Source organism: Mixophyes fleayi, chromosome 6, assembly GCF_038048845.1.
Source record: "Mixophyes fleayi isolate aMixFle1 chromosome 6, aMixFle1.hap1, whole genome shotgun sequence".
NCBI lineage: Eukaryota > Metazoa > Chordata > Amphibia > Anura > Limnodynastidae > Mixophyes > Mixophyes fleayi.
The window spans coordinates 208,140,257-208,156,067 of record NC_134407.1 but is presented as its reverse complement, the minus strand read 5'-3'; the positions used below and the strand labels follow the sequence as shown (position 1 = coordinate 208,156,067).

General features: G+C 39.3%; 1 protein-coding gene across 3 annotated transcripts in view; it reads right to left on the bottom strand.

Annotated features, from left to right (window-relative positions):
- Positions 1–3,463: 3,463 nt before the first annotated feature.
- LOC142160577 (uncharacterized) overlaps positions 3,464–15,811 on the bottom strand; it is a 65,140-nt gene continuing 52,792 nt past the window's right edge. For all 3 annotated transcript variants that reach the window (XM_075215441.1, XM_075215443.1, XM_075215442.1), the window contains 5 exons: positions 14,653–14,766; positions 12,770–12,826; positions 12,330–12,449; positions 8,540–8,662; positions 3,464–4,633 (listed from right to left, as the gene is read on the bottom strand). In XM_075215441.1, coding sequence (XP_075071542.1) covers positions 4,247–4,633; positions 8,540–8,662; positions 12,330–12,449; positions 12,770–12,826; positions 14,653–14,766 — 801 coding nt within the window. In that variant the 3' untranslated portion in view covers positions 3,464–4,246. The remainder of the gene's footprint in view (positions 4,634–8,539; positions 8,663–12,329; positions 12,450–12,769; positions 12,827–14,652; positions 14,767–15,811) is intronic.

Sequence of the window (15,811 nt, the reverse complement as noted above, 5' to 3'; positions counted from 1 at the left end):
GATACACATTGGTTCTTTGGACAACATTCTCAATCATTAACGCTATATCCACAAGGGCTCATAGCCTACATAGCGGGCTTTATGTTAAGCCAGGACTGTCATTTTTTTCCGTGATTTTACCTTTCATTTGTTTTTCCATTGTTATCCGTTACTTTTGAGCTCCTGTATACACATATATACAATTTTTGTGACCTCCTTTTTTGTGATATATATCAATATTTTTATTTATTTATATATTTTTTGTGATACATTTGTGATATCATGTGCCTTTATTACACCATGTAGTGCATTGCATGCACAATATTTTTTCCGGCCGGAATGTGTTTCATGCAAACCATGTTACAATAAACATCTATTATATCCTACTTCACTTATCCATCCTGCCATATATTTCACACTGATCAGCGCCCAGAACCTGATATTTATTTATTTCAAACCCTGTTTCCCCTTGGGAGGGTAGGGATTCCCTCCTACACATTTTCAGGTTCGTCTATTGGCTGCTTCACATATCTAGAGGTAGCGCAACCCACCCTATCTGTCTATAAATATTTGAAGGCTGTGGGAAAGTCAGATTGAACATAGTAGGGAATTCCATAAGTGGGGAGCAGCACAGGAGAAGTCTTGAAGGCGGGAAAGAGAGGTGGTTATCAGATACGAGACAAGGCGCAGGTCAGAGGTAATACCACTGACAACCTGTTTTAAAAACTAAGTGATGTTATGGCAAAATGACTTATCCTGCTTCGGCTCTCCTGAGAATATGTGATTTCTGATACCGCCACCAATATTGTTAGAGCATTACAGCGGGGGGGGGGGGAATTCCATCACATTTCCTCTTTTGCTCACACAATCAACTTGGTGGTACAGAACTTTTTAATAAATTACAATGACATGCAGGAGATGCTGTCTGTGTCCCGAAAAATTTTGGGTCATATTTGGGATTGTGCAACAGCATGTAGGAGAATGCAGCAGCTGCGAGAAGAATAGTATTTGAGGGGGAATGTACTTTAGTTCAGTGAAGTAGTAGTCACCTGTGAAGACAGTGCCAACACGGTTAGCTTGGGTCAAGTGATTGCCTTAATTATACTTTATGAGAAGTAGCTAGAGAAATTGAAGGAGGAAATTAAACTAAACAAATCTGCTAACTATATTGTTTGTAATTGTAGATTAAGTACTTAATTTGCTTCGTCGGGATCAAAGAGCTATCAACATCTTGTAATGACGTCTCCTCCTTCAGTTTCTCTGGCAACTTGTTCTAGGAAAAACTTTCCCAAGACACCCAGTGGCGATGCAGATGAGTCAACACAATATTTTGACATTTGCTCTGCTCTAAAAGAATTGCCCAAAAACCGTGTCAACTCCCCCATAAAATGAACTATGAGGAAGGCCATTATCGGCAATAAGACAATAAGACAACAGACTTCTGTGATGGTGAATTCCAGCGGGGATGAATTAGTATTGTTTGAGTAAGATGTACACAGTAATGAGGGTGAATATGATGACAGTGTTGATTGCAGGTGCTGAAATATAGCTAAGAGTAAGGAGCTACCTGATGCTGGAATGCATGGTGATATTTTTGATAGAATGGCATCTTGGCAATTTTATGCTTTTCTACAGTAAACTTTCACCTTTTATAGAGAGGTTTTTATTTTCTTTAAAAAGGTATAAGCTTTTTATTTACATTTTTGTTTCCCTGACTTAATACCACTATGCACTTGAACATAGGCTTTAGCACATGAGGTAGAGGGATTAGTATCATCATGACTGAGACTGAAGAGTGACAACAACAATGTCACCCCTCTTGTTTCTGTATGAGCTATGGCACAGTACAATGTCACTGGAGACTTTCAAGAATACTGACAGCCCTATTATTACAATTTCTGTTTCAGCACTGAATCCTGCCACCTCTCCTGTTTCTGAGTGAGCTATGGTACAGTAAAATGTAACTGCAGATTTAGACCAAGACAGCCAGCCCTATAATTTCTATTGCAGCAATGACTCTTAACTATGGAGCTCTCCTCTTTATGTATTACCTATATAACACAGTAGAATTTGCCTGCAAATTCAGAAGATAAGCCTGCTAGCCCTCCTATTTGTATTTTAACAATGACTCTTAGCAATGGAGCACCCCTATTTGTGTGTTACCTATATAACACAGTATAATTTTACTGCAGAATTACACCAAGCCTGACAGCACTAGTATTTGTATTTTTCTGCAATGAAATTTCACTATGGAGCTCTCCTCTTTTGGTGTTAGCTTTATCACACACTAGAATTTGATTGCAGACTTACATCAACCCTGTAAGCATAAGCACTGTTATTTTTATTTTTTTGCAATGAGATTTTGCAATGGAACTCTCCTGAATGTCACTGATTACTTAGTTTAACACTGCTACCACCCTCCTCTTTCAATTCTATAACTTTGACTGCCCAACTGCTCTACACTCTGTCCTACCCCTTCTGTATCCCTCTCTCAAAGGGCGCTAGATCGCCGTGCAGGGCGGTATTTATAGATTCCAAAACGTATGAATTTATCTTTGATAGTGTCCCTTCAAGAGTTGGAAATAGTAAAACATATGCTTTCCCTATGATTATATGTATTGTGATTAACAAATTTACCCAGTCGATTCATGCCAAAAATGGAAGATCTATGGTCATAAAATGTTTTAACAATGAACTGTTCTTACTGACTCCAAATTCTCTATACATCAGCAATGTCTTCATTTAATTGATTTTAGGATTATAGAAAGTTTACTGTCACATGTATATCTATGAACAATTGATGAGATAGTGCTTAAGATATGGTAATCAAAACAGTCAACAGATTTCCTTCATCCTGTGAGAAGGATATCTGAACAGGCGCTAAAAGTCAATTCTCTTGTAATGGTAGCATTTATGTGTTCCTGGTTACATGCTCACTACCCTGTAGTAATGCATGCTTTGTTCATTAAGGAATTTGCTCCTGTTTATTTATTTAATTTGGATAAGTGCCAGCCATGGGCTATATAAACTGTATGTTTACTCATATTGGGATGTCTATTCTTGCATGAACTAGATATCTGTGCTGTATGCAATAAAGAAGGTTTGCCTTTAATTTGCACCCAGAAATAATAATTTATATTAGCAAAATGTGTTTATTATTAGACAAAGAAAATTATATTACAATCACCATAAATGTGCCTCTAGATATAATGATGTGTCTGACACCAGCTTCTTCTGTGGCTCCGGCAGTGTAATTAGGGGGCATGTCTATGCTCTGATTGGCTCAGTGACTACAGAGGCTGCTGAGGAGTTTCTGCCCCAGCAGTGGTAGCTTGTGGAGCAATTGCATGATGGCTCTGAGTGCACATCTTGGCTCCACCCCCTATGAAAATAGAACAGGGCCCTTAGGCAGGGCCCTCAGACAGTCAGGATCAGACTGATCACAGTGGGCCAGTCTGACTCTAACTTTCAGAACTATGATGGTCTGTGTGTTAATAACTGTTTATTGCAAATATACAATATTTCAGGCTGTGCTGCAAATAGTTGATTTGTTTAATTGCATGACAGGTACATTTTAATTGAGTCTAGTACAGAGGGTCGAACATTCTAGACTTATGTTATCTCTCTCTACAGACTAACATAACACAATGAGATTACATCATACCCAGATCATGATAGATCAGCCCCTTACCACTAGATTATACCAAGTAAGTGCATTGTGAGGGGATAATTCCACATTATGCATAACAGAGGCGTTCTGGAGAAGATATAGGACAAATAAATAGATGATGCAAGCTATGCATTTTAAATTCTGGAATGGGGGTTAATAACACTTGCATAGAAGCCACAAATAGTTCCGTCCAGTTATCACAGATAAATACTAAAACTATAAGAAAAAAATAAAACTGGATTACTGTGCCTTTAATCTCAGTAAAGTGCTGTGATCTTGTTTATTAGTTGTTGGATATAGGTGTCACGAAACTCAAATCAAAGCAGTCAATCAATCTGCACAACTCTCAGTTGTATCACCACATGGTCGGAGCGCAGAATGGTAACAGCTCTCTTGTTTTATTAATGTTAGAAAATGGAGCAATGGTTTTTGCCCTGCTGCCATTATTTGTTGCTTTTCCTCAGTAGTAGGGAATAGAGAGTTTTAGTTTTTGAATTAAATCTTCATGATTCCTTTTGCCCATAGTTGCTACCTTTTCTGCCTATTCCCAGTCCAAACCCTGCTTTTCACATCCAAAGGCAGAGCTATTGAAATCTGTTATTCGGAATAAGGAGGTGGTGGAGAAATGTCTGTTGTTTTAGGAAAGGCTTGTGATTGATAAAACGCTGGAGGTTGAGGGAAGGTTGGTAATTCAGAAAAGGCTGGAGGTTGAGCAAAGTCTGGTGACTGAGAAAACGCTGGAGGTTGAGGATAGGCTGGTGACTGAGAAAACGCTGGAGGTTCAGGAAAGTCTGGTGACTGAGAAAACGCTGGAGGTTGAGTATAGGCTGGTAACTGAGAAAACGCTGGGGGTTCAGGAAAGGCTGGTGACTGAGAAAAATCCGGAGGTTGAAAAAAGTCTGGTGCTTGAGGAAAATTTGCTGTGATTTCAGAATATGCTGGAGGGTCTGGTAAAACAATGCCAGGATTTTGGACAGCATGGATCTGCAACGAGAAATTCCACTATCAAATGAAATTCTAATGAAATATATGCCATACACAGTACCCATGCAAAGGCAAAAGAAATATAATATATAATATAAAACAAATTCAGATCATATGAGAATTACTATTGACATTTTACAAATCACTATTCAACAAATACAACAGTTTAGATTTTTTTAAATTGCTAAAGCAAAAAGTATTTTTTTCATTCACTGAGGTGAGTACAATTTTAGAGTCATAAACATCACAACTCTAACTTGTGTGATATAAATAGTGACAATGGTGAAACAAATACAGACAAGAATCTAGTTAAGTTATATTGGCTTTAAACTTGGATTTTTTAAGGCAGACAGGCTCAAATTAAAGTCTTGTGCAGGGTATGATACTGTGCACTGAATTGAAGCAAACCAGGATTTTTTGCGCAAGCTCCTCTTATGAAAAGAGTGGAGGACTACAGAGGGAATGGACATATATCCCCAGGTCTCAACAAATTTTGCTATATGACCCAGCAAACAACCCCCCCCCCAATCTTGCCATTAGCAAATAAATATATATATATATATATATATATATATATATATGGACAAAAGTATTTGGCCACATCTGTTAATTATTGAATTGAAGTGTTTCAATCAGACCCGTTGCCAGAGGTATTTAAAATCAAACACCTAGCCATGCAGTCGCCATTTGCAAGCATTTGTGATATAAAAATGGGTGGTTCTGAAGGGCTCAGTGACTTCAAGCGTGGTGCTGTGATAGGATGCCACCTTTGCAATAATGCGGTTTGTGAAATTTCATCCCTGCTGGATATTCCATGGTCAAGTGTAAGTGATAATATTAGAAAGTGGAAAAATAGCAACTCAGCCATGAAGCAGAAGTCCACTTAAAATCACAGAGCAGGGTCTACGACTGCTAAGGCACATGGTGCGTAAAAGTTGCCAACGCTCTGTTGATTCCATAGCTGAAGTGTTCTGAACTTCCCCTGGCAATAATGTAAGCACAAAAACTGTGTGTCAGGAGCTTAATGGAATGGGTTTCCATGGCTGAGCAGCTGCATACAAGCGTCACATCACCAAGACCAATGCCAAGCGTCAGATGGAGTGGTGTAAAGCCCACCGACACTGGAATGTGGAGCAGTGGTGTGAGAGTATAAAATAATTGATAGTTATTAAGATGTACAAATATATGTGAAATGCCTTAAAAAAACTATACAGGACTACGCTTTGAAGAAAAAAAACAGATGCTTCCTATGAAACAGACAGCAGCAGGAAGCCAGACTGAAGGAAGCAGCTGGCAGGAAAAGCATGTAATGCTGAACAGAGGATGTGGGCTTATATGTATATTTGCTGAGCTAAAGAGATTTCCTTATATGTCCTTGTCGTTAACCAGTTAATGCTGGTCACTATGTATAATAAAGGATCAGCTTGCATGGACCCTCAGAGCTGATTTTGAAACTGCAACACCTTGTTTGTGTTTCATTTCTCCACATTGCTGTCGACGGCAAAATACCACATAGGAAATCAGGTTATCAGAGATTGATAGTAGGGCCTCAAGCCTCGGTACCCCGACAGTGGAAACGTGTTCTGTGGAGTGACGAATCACGCTTCTCTGTTTGGCAGTCAGATGGGTGAGTCTAAGTTTGGCGGACGCTGGGAGAACATTACCTGCCTGATTGCATTATGCCAACCGTGAAGTTTGGCAGAGGAGGGATAATGGTATGGAGCTGTTTTTCCGGGTTTGAGCTAGGCCCCTTATCTCCAGTGAAGGACAACAGTAATGCTTCAGCATACCAAGTCATTTTGGACAATGACATTTTATCTAACTTTGTGGCAACAATTTGGGGAAGACCTTTTTCTATTTCACCATGACTGTGCCCCAGGGCACAAAGCAAGGACTACAAATACATAGTTTGATGAGTTTGGTGTGGAAGAACATGACTGGCCCGCACAGAGCCCTGACCTCAACCCTATCAAACACCTTTGGGATGAACTGGAATGGAGATTGCATACCTTGTGAAAAATAATATTTGTGTCACTCTCAAAACTTTTGTCTATTACACTGTGTGTGTGTGTACGCGTGTGTGTGACTGCCTCAATAAGGATTGTGGGTTTATCGTTGTGCTGTGGCAGGTTAGTCAATGTGCCCAGTAGCGTACTGTCAAGATTAGGCTCTCACATTGGGGTGGTCCTTTACTTAGGCTGGGTACACACAACAAGCTTTCCAGCCGATCATTGAGCCAGTCACACGATAAACATCCGTTCAGTCCGATATTGCATTAGTGTGTATGCTGTAGCGATGAGCGATTATCATTCCATTCCATTCCATTCATATTTGTTTCATTCGATTTTTAAACTGGACTAAAAAACTCATTCAACGATGGAACAAAGACGTTCCAATTCTGCAGTGTGTATGCCCTCAGGATCGGCAGTGTCCTCTATGGAGTGAACAGAGTCATGGGGCTAAATGTATCAAGCTGAGACTTTTCTGGCGGGTTTGAAAAACCAATCAGATTCTAACTATCATTTATTTAGTACATTCTGCAAAATAATAGCTAGAATCTGATTGGTTGCTATAGGCAACATCTCCACTTTTCAAACCCGTCGGAAAACTCTCAGCATGACACATTTACCCCACAATCTTTTCAGCCGATAGCTATGACAGATGAAGAGCACAGATCTGATGGTCAATCATGTAAAATGTGTATATTGTGTACACATGAATCTACATACTGATCGGGACTTTTTATTTTCAGTTGGCGATAAAATCACTATAGATATCACATTGGGAGCAAATTTCTGTAGTGTGTACCCAGCCTTAGTCACACAGATGGGAGTTTTCCATGCAATTAAAGCTTGTAGCTCTATTTTGGGAAATGCATGACCAAACTGCGCATGATAACCTCAGTACTCTTTCCTCTTTGTTGCATCTTTGAGAATGCAATTCTGAAATTGAGATGTGGGAATCTCTGCATTTATGAAAGACAGCACTTGGGAAAACTGAAACATATTTTCAGGGGACTATAAGACTACAATGTTTGTTTTTTAACATGTGGTTTACAGTTTGTTGTGTTTGTTATAACTTATTATGTGGTTGCTGCTGTTGTATGTTCCCCAGGGTTCAGATGTCTGGTAGACCGGCATTTAGGTCAGGGAGGAGAAAACATTCAGGGGACCTGATTCACCAAGGTACGCATACTGAGTGCAACGTGTTTTTGTTTTAAAACGCGCGTAAATCGGCTCTGCGCACTCCCGAATTCAACAAGGAACGGATCTCAAGATACATGCACTGATGAATAGGGTGTAGGTCTGCCGTGCTCTACTACACAGAATGCTGCAGGATACATCCAATACCTATGTGGATTATAAATTCGCCAAAAGAACACACAGAAAAAAAAGAGAATTAATGTCATCATTAAGGAATTAATGATGAAACAGTAAAAAAAATAGTTAAAAAAATAAATAAATTACGGGAAACACATTTATTAGGATGTACTTACTATCTATGGAAAATAAAATGCATTTTTACAGTTGCTTGCGATTGCATGTTATAACATGCTTATGAGATTATCATCACTAGTGATCAGGACTTAGACTACCCCTGTAAAAAAAGCATAATTAACCAGAAAAGGTAAATATACAAAAACATAATTTATTAAAATGGCAATAAAAATAATCATAGAATGGATTCTTTAGCAAAGGCTACTACTCATGTATCAGGATTACATTATAATGATATTAAAAACCATCTTGGAACTTTGTGTCGTGTATAAAAGCACTCGACCTGCAACCTTACACTTTTAAATGGACATGGAAATCCTTGGTGACCTCTGCTACCCTAATATTTTACCAAAGTGGTGCATTTTCTCATATATATTGTATTTTTTTTGCAATGTTACACCGTACTTACTTGTGGAGGATCCTCAGAGTAATGTTTTAGAGAGCGGAATCCATAGACAACAATGTAGCTGGACATACTGAACTGCACCAGATTAGTCATAAGAAGAAGTGAAATAATAGATAGTGTTCCCATCTGCAGATACAATGAAAGATGATTAACAGAGGAACTGTGATTATTGTTTATTAGTGACAATATTTTACATATATTTATATATATATATATATATATATATATATATATATATATATATATATATATATATATGACTTTTAGCAAAAGCATAAAGAACAGTACATAAATGATTATAAAATCATTGGGTACAACCTAACATAAATAAATCAAAGATAATTTAAGCAATACCCTAGGGTGCTCTTTTGTAATGTAAATTGATGCATCTGCAGATCATTGGGTTTATAAAATAAATCATAGTTTTTACAGGTGACATTCCTGTATTTGAAATTCTAGCAACAGGGGAAACCACAGGGGGGGAGAGGGAGAGAGAGAGAGATTTCAGCCTTTTACTTACCCCCACAGTGGAACGCATGTGCAGACAGGAAGTTCGGCATTTGGAACGCAAACTTCAGTTCCAAATGCAAAACTTTCTGTCAGTGGAACGCACATGCGTTCCACTGCGGAAGTTAAGAGCCGAGGGACCGGACACCGGGTAAGTTCACCCGTGTATAAGCCGAGGGGGCTTTTTCAGCATACAAAAATGTGCTGAAAAACTCAGCTTATACACGAGTATCTACGGTATATATCTAATATATAAATGCTTAGTGGCGTCTGTGTGTGGAAAATAAAAACCAAGTTGCAGCGCCACCTGCTGGGCAGAGTTATACACTGACCTACTAAATTCTTAGTGTGTGTGGGAAAAAAAATTCAAAAAGGGCTGAAATTTGGTAGGGCTCAAACTCATTTTCGTGAGGTAATTTTACCTCATGAACACACATGTGTAGAGGCATGTGTTAGTGTGTGTGTGTGTGTGTGTGTGTGTGTGTGTGTGTGTGTGTGTGTGTGGAAAAAACTATTTTCTCAGAAAGGGCTCATCCAATTGACCTGAAATTTGGTATACTGACATTATTTGACAAAAAAATTAGAATAGTCAAGTCAGTTAACTTCCATCATCCCCCCTTCCCCCCGTGGGAGGGGTAGTAAAGGCTAAATTTACGAGTTGAGGGGTCAAACTCATTTTCGTGAGGTAATTTTACCTCATGAACACACATTAAAAAGGCCGCTTGCGTCGGGAAGTAACGCTCTTCCCCTGAGGATGCCTGGGCTAGACCCAAATGCATGACAAGTACCTTTTTAAGACCTTAAGTATCTTGATTTGACTAGAATGCATGAGTATCATGCACGGGTTAACTTGTATATATATATATATTTATATATATATATATATATATATATATATATATAATATTTAGGGCCTGAGTCATTAAGGAAAGTAAGGCAAAAAAAGGAGTAAATGTTCTCTGGGACAATCCATGTTACAATGCAAGGGGTGCAAATTAGTTTATTATTTTGCACATAAGATAAATGCTAGCTCTTTTACATGTAGCACACAAATGATAGCTTTATTTTTACACTGAAATTTAAAATGGATCTAGGATATGCCCTACCCTAACAAAAAAATCTGTCCTCACATTTTAAATTTACCTCCTCCCTCCAATGCAACATGGTTTTGCCTAGGTTCAAAGTTACTCCTTTTTTATGCTTTGCTCTCCTTAATGACTCAAGCCCTTACAGTTTTATAACAGCAGTAGGTTATTCAAACATTGGTTTATTGCCTTGGTTATTCTTGAATACAGCTGATGGTGTTATCACTGTCATCACCCTAATCTAAATAGGAAAAAAAGAGGAAAATGAAAGAGTTAAATATTAACTGAGGAGCCAAGCAGATGTTGGATGCCTTTTGAAGATCCTCCATGAACTTTGGAGGACCTCCAAATAACTAGATACCTTCAGGTAATCCTTTCTTCCAGCAGCTGCCTAAAGCCAGAGGGAAAGATAAAACAAACCCTATATTTTTAATTTATCGTTTTGTCTATTGTAAATGTATATAATTTTTACTTATAAGACTTAGGAGAATATAGTAAGCATTGATTCAGGGTGTTAATATGAAAGTTAGAGGATGTGCATCCTAGGAAGGAAAAGCTGCTATTTTTGGTCCTTTATTTTTGGACACCCCCCCAACGATGCCAAATATAACATTTGAAACTTGGTCATGCCCACAACTATTGTATTGTGAAGGAATTATCACAAATAATTAAGAATGAAAGTTGAGCTCTGGGAGGGTATAAAGGTATTATGAAGATAACAAATGAAAAAACTATATTGTCCTAAGTCTTTTGAATAAAAATGATACATTTACAATAGACAAAACTTTAAATTAAAAATATAGGGTTTGTTTTATCTATTCTTCTTGCTTTGGGTAGCTGCTGTAAGAAAGGATTACCTGTATGCAGGGCCGTAACTAGGGCTGTGTGACAGGGGCGACCGCCCAGGGCACAGCGCTGCAGGGGGGCGCAATTTAGGAATATTTAGGTTCATTTGGTTAAAATTGAGGGCTAGGGTGCGGCATTTGTCTCTCTCGCCCCAGGCGCTAGAATTCTAAGTTACGGCTCTGCCTGAAGGTATCTAGTTATTGGGAGGTCCTCCAAAGTTCTTGGTGACAGCAGACGTGACAGTCATACAATGTCAAAGCTGCTATCACTGCTTCACAGGACTGGGCTCATTCATAGCTATGAGCAGTAAATACCTAAGCAAAGCAGGGTTTCCACCCATAACTTACCTGCCACTTGGAGTTTCAAGGTCATTCAAAGCTATCTATAGCCCTGACTGACCCCAGGAACTCCATCAAGCTTGAAGGTGCCTGGAGGACGATTTATATATATATCAGCACTCAGGTAAGTGGTGGGAAACACCAGCAGATGAGGGAGACTGGCATGGAGGAACCTCTGTGCCATATGTGGGCGGAGACCTCTTTCATTTGTGTTTGTCCCTTATGCCAGTGGTTGACCTGTCTTCTGGTTGGTCCTCTCCCTTCTACTGCACTTCAAAACCTCACATATAGTAAGATGACCCATGGGGCCCTAGGAAAAACAGCTGCGTGGAGCAGACCCCAGGGCCACTGGGGCGAGAAGGGGTGAGTTCATTAGCTCCAGATGATACAACATAAATCCATGTACCTATAAACAACTAAGTGCATACATTTTTGGAGTTTACAGCCCCATTAACCCTTAAACTGCCTGCACTCATTTATGAACAGCGTTTGGATAATGGACTATTATAGATATTTAAGTCAGCATTTGTTGATGGCTCGGTGTGACAGAGTTAAACTTTTATAAAATACATGTTATCACAATGTCATCTTTTACACTTTAATGGATAGTAAATGTTATTTTTATGCAAACTCAGCCAAGTGCAAAGTAAACACACTTGGGGGTATATTTACTAAACTGCGGGTTTGAAAAAGTGGAAATGTTGCCTATAGCAACCAATCAGATACTAGCTGTCATTTTGTAGAATGTACTAAATAAATGACAGCTAGAATCTGATTGGTTGCTATAGACAACATCTCCACTTTTTCAAACCCGCAGTTTAGTCAATATACCCCTTGAGCTCTTTTTATAACATAGTGCAAAAAGTTGTATCCCATATCAACGTTTAGCAGTCTTATTTAGTCACACTAATGAAAAAGTATATCTGATTGTTCTCTGAGGGTTACAGCATGTGTTAAATTATCTCTTTGTTATTAAATATATCCTATAGACTGCCATAATGAGCTAATGATACTTACGTTACCAAAAGGACAGCTAAAGCCACACGGGTATATTCTAAAAACATCGGCACAGCATAATGTAAGCCCGGTGAAAGAAATTGCAACGCTGATGGAGTGCAAGATGATGGCTGCTTTGACCTGTGTAGAGAAAAGTCTCAGTATATTGAATAACCTTCATATCATATATACAGTACTACATACTGTCAAATGCCACATAGGCTTAGTGAGGCCATAGGACAGCGATCATGATAGATTATTTTAAGAATAAGGGCAAGAGGAAGGTAAGAGCATTTTAATGAAACCAATTAGACATGGTTGAGGTCAGAAAAGGAAAAGGTAGAGTAGTTATATAAAAGGTAAATAGATACTGTACACATATTCATTTTACAGCTGCATTTGATGAATAGTGTTCTGTGACACTATCGCCATGCTGACACATGTACAGAGCTTGTACTCACCAGCTTACAAGTAGTAATGGTGTGAGCAGCAACAGCCAGAAAGCCTGAAACGATATACTGCAGAGTACAAGTATATTAGTTAAACACCTTATAAATCAACTTTCTATTATACCGGAGCCACTTTGGTGGCAAAGGTTTTACATGGAGTTCCAAACTTTCAGTTCCAATCGTGTTCAATACCCTGGATTTTAAAGCCCAATGGGGAGGGGAAGAGCCCCAGTGTATTTTAGAGGGGTGTCAGTAGCTTCTGAGGGGGAGGAGGGCAAATTGTTTTTTTTGCAACCCTTTTGATCAGTGAGTCAGCAGGTGTGTGCTGACCAGTCTAAGACTAAATGCATTATAGCAGAGGTTATGGATTTGGGGAAATGGTCTCACCGCCATGTTATTTTAAATTACTTATTTATATACTTTCAATTATACAGTGCACTGTGTACAAAAAGCAATTTGTTGTATGCCAATCACATGCTTGGCACCAGGTATGGCTTTCTACATTAAATTTGGCTTCAGATAAGGCTCTGCATATTAGACCAAATGCCAGATAAGTCTACTAATATTCTATTTTGCAGCAAATATAATGCTGCAGATTAAACTTGAGACCAGATAAAGCTTTACATTTTAGACTAGGCACCAGATATGGGTCTGCAGCTTTTCTTGGGGGCCAGACAAGACTGAATATTAGACTTTTCACTAGATACACAGTATGCCTGCATATTAGACTTGGCACCAGGTATGGCTCTGCATATTAGACTTGGCACCAGGTATGGCTCTGTATATTAGACTTGATCCTAGATAAGGCTCTATATTTTAGACTAGATACCAGATAAGGCTCAGCATATCAGACTCAACACAAGCTCAGCTCAGACTTGGCACCAGATATAGCTTAGCATTTATTGGTTTGTGTTGTAAATGTGGCACCGGGTATGGCTCTGCATATTTGACTTGTCACCAGACATAACTTTTGTATCCTTGGCAGCAGATAAAGCAAATTCAGGATTTTAGAGGGGGTTCCAAAATATTTTCATGGTGATGCAATACAAGCACTTCTACAAGCATTGTGGTGGTACTTTTAACACTGCAATACCAGAGTAGTGATTACAGATTTTTTTTCTTTACAACATTGATTCATTCTTGAATATAGTTTTTTTTTTTTTTTTTTTTTAGTTTTCTTTAATAAATGTAATGCATCTTTTAATCCTACTTATCACTGGAGTAAGGAGTCTATTGATAATTAGACCTCAGTGTCAGCCACTCACCTTTCCCCAAACATCCTGTCTGCTCACTGCCATCTGTGGTCAGGGCCGGATTAACTCGAGGTCTAACTGGGCTACAGCCCAGGGGCCTCAGCATCCAGGGGGCCCTTGAAAGTGTTCAGCAGCATTATTGATTGGAACGGGGGCGCGGGCCCGATATAGCTCAGTGTATTTTACTGGTTCAGCATATGATATTTTTAACTTCTGGAGATGGCTCCTACAATTTGGACAAATTAGTTGAGACCTGCTCCTACTGTAAGTGTTTCCACAACCTGCCCTGGTCGCTGTTCACTGTGAACTGGAATTCATTCAAATGCAATCAGCTCCAACTCGGTGAACATGGAGCAAGTTCAGGCACTGTGAGAAACTTGCAGGTAGGATCGGCAGCAGTGGGCAATTTGGCTGTCAATGAGGTACATGAAATTACACATAGCCACTGTTCCCGTATCCATCATGTATTATGGGTTTTTGCTTTATAGACAACAGGGTCCCAGTTTGTCTATAATTGACACTGATGGTAATTGTATGTGGACAAAGTTGTATCTATGACTTTAACAAACCATTACTCTTTATTCAAAAAAATGTTCACAGATTTGTGCATAAAATTTATGTGAATAGTAGATAAATACATACAAACGGTGGTCCCCAGAAGATGATGTAACTCAGCCAAGAATAATTCCTGCCACCAACAAAGATTAGGACAATTCCAAGCGCAAGCTGAAAGTGAGCCACGAAGATCTGAAAAAGCTGTAAAACATAATATTTATTGTATAGGTATTATTTCTAATGTAACACCATTATCATTGCAATATTGTGTAGAGAACTTCAATATATTATTCATGACACATTGCAGAATTGGGTAACACCCTATGTCACACGCCATCTCAGTTGTTAATCTAACCCACTCCTTTGGTTAACGGGAACATGGCCAGGCGCGGGCTGACGTCCGTCAGCCCGGGGGGCACACGCCGCACAGGCGGCCGCATCACATTTATATTACTTCCGGGGGCGGGCGGCCCTAACAGCCGTGATTCTGAGCGGCCCGGGGGGCCAATGCCCCCCTGCCCCCCCGGCTCAGCCCGCCCCTGAACATGGCACAGAGAAGTGTGAGTTTGTCCCCAGCTTAGATCTTACACTGGGGCTCAGGGGTCTTCAGAAGTGCAATTGTCATTTAAGTGTAAACAGTAAAGGAGTTTTCCATTGATTCTAGGTCTCAGATATTTAGGGTCCCCACGCCCATGATGATGTCTATTGAATTAGGTAGTACTGAGCTTTACCAAAAGTAATACTGAATGCTCCAATCATCATCATCACCACCATTTATTTATATAGCGCCACTGATTCCGGAGCGCTGTACAGAGAACTCATTCACATCTGTCAATGCCCCTTTGGAGCTTACAGTCTAAATTCCCAACATACACACACACACACACACACACACACACAGACAGACAGAGAGAGAGAGAGAGAGAAACTAGGGTCAATTTTTGATAGCAGCCAATTAACCTACTAGTATGTTTATGGAGTGTGGGAGGAAAACGGAGCACCCGGAGGAAACCTATGCAAACACGCCAATGGGGCAGGGACTGATTTGAACAAATACAATATATGATTAAAATATTGCCTGTACAGCACCGTGTAATATGATGACACTATATAAATAAATGATAATAATAATTACAGATTGGCTTCAGCAAAACTGCTAACACCGCATATACAGTATATATTTGTTGATCCTAGTGAGAGATGGAACAGACATTTCTCTGACCTTTTGTAACACTAAAAGAAACCT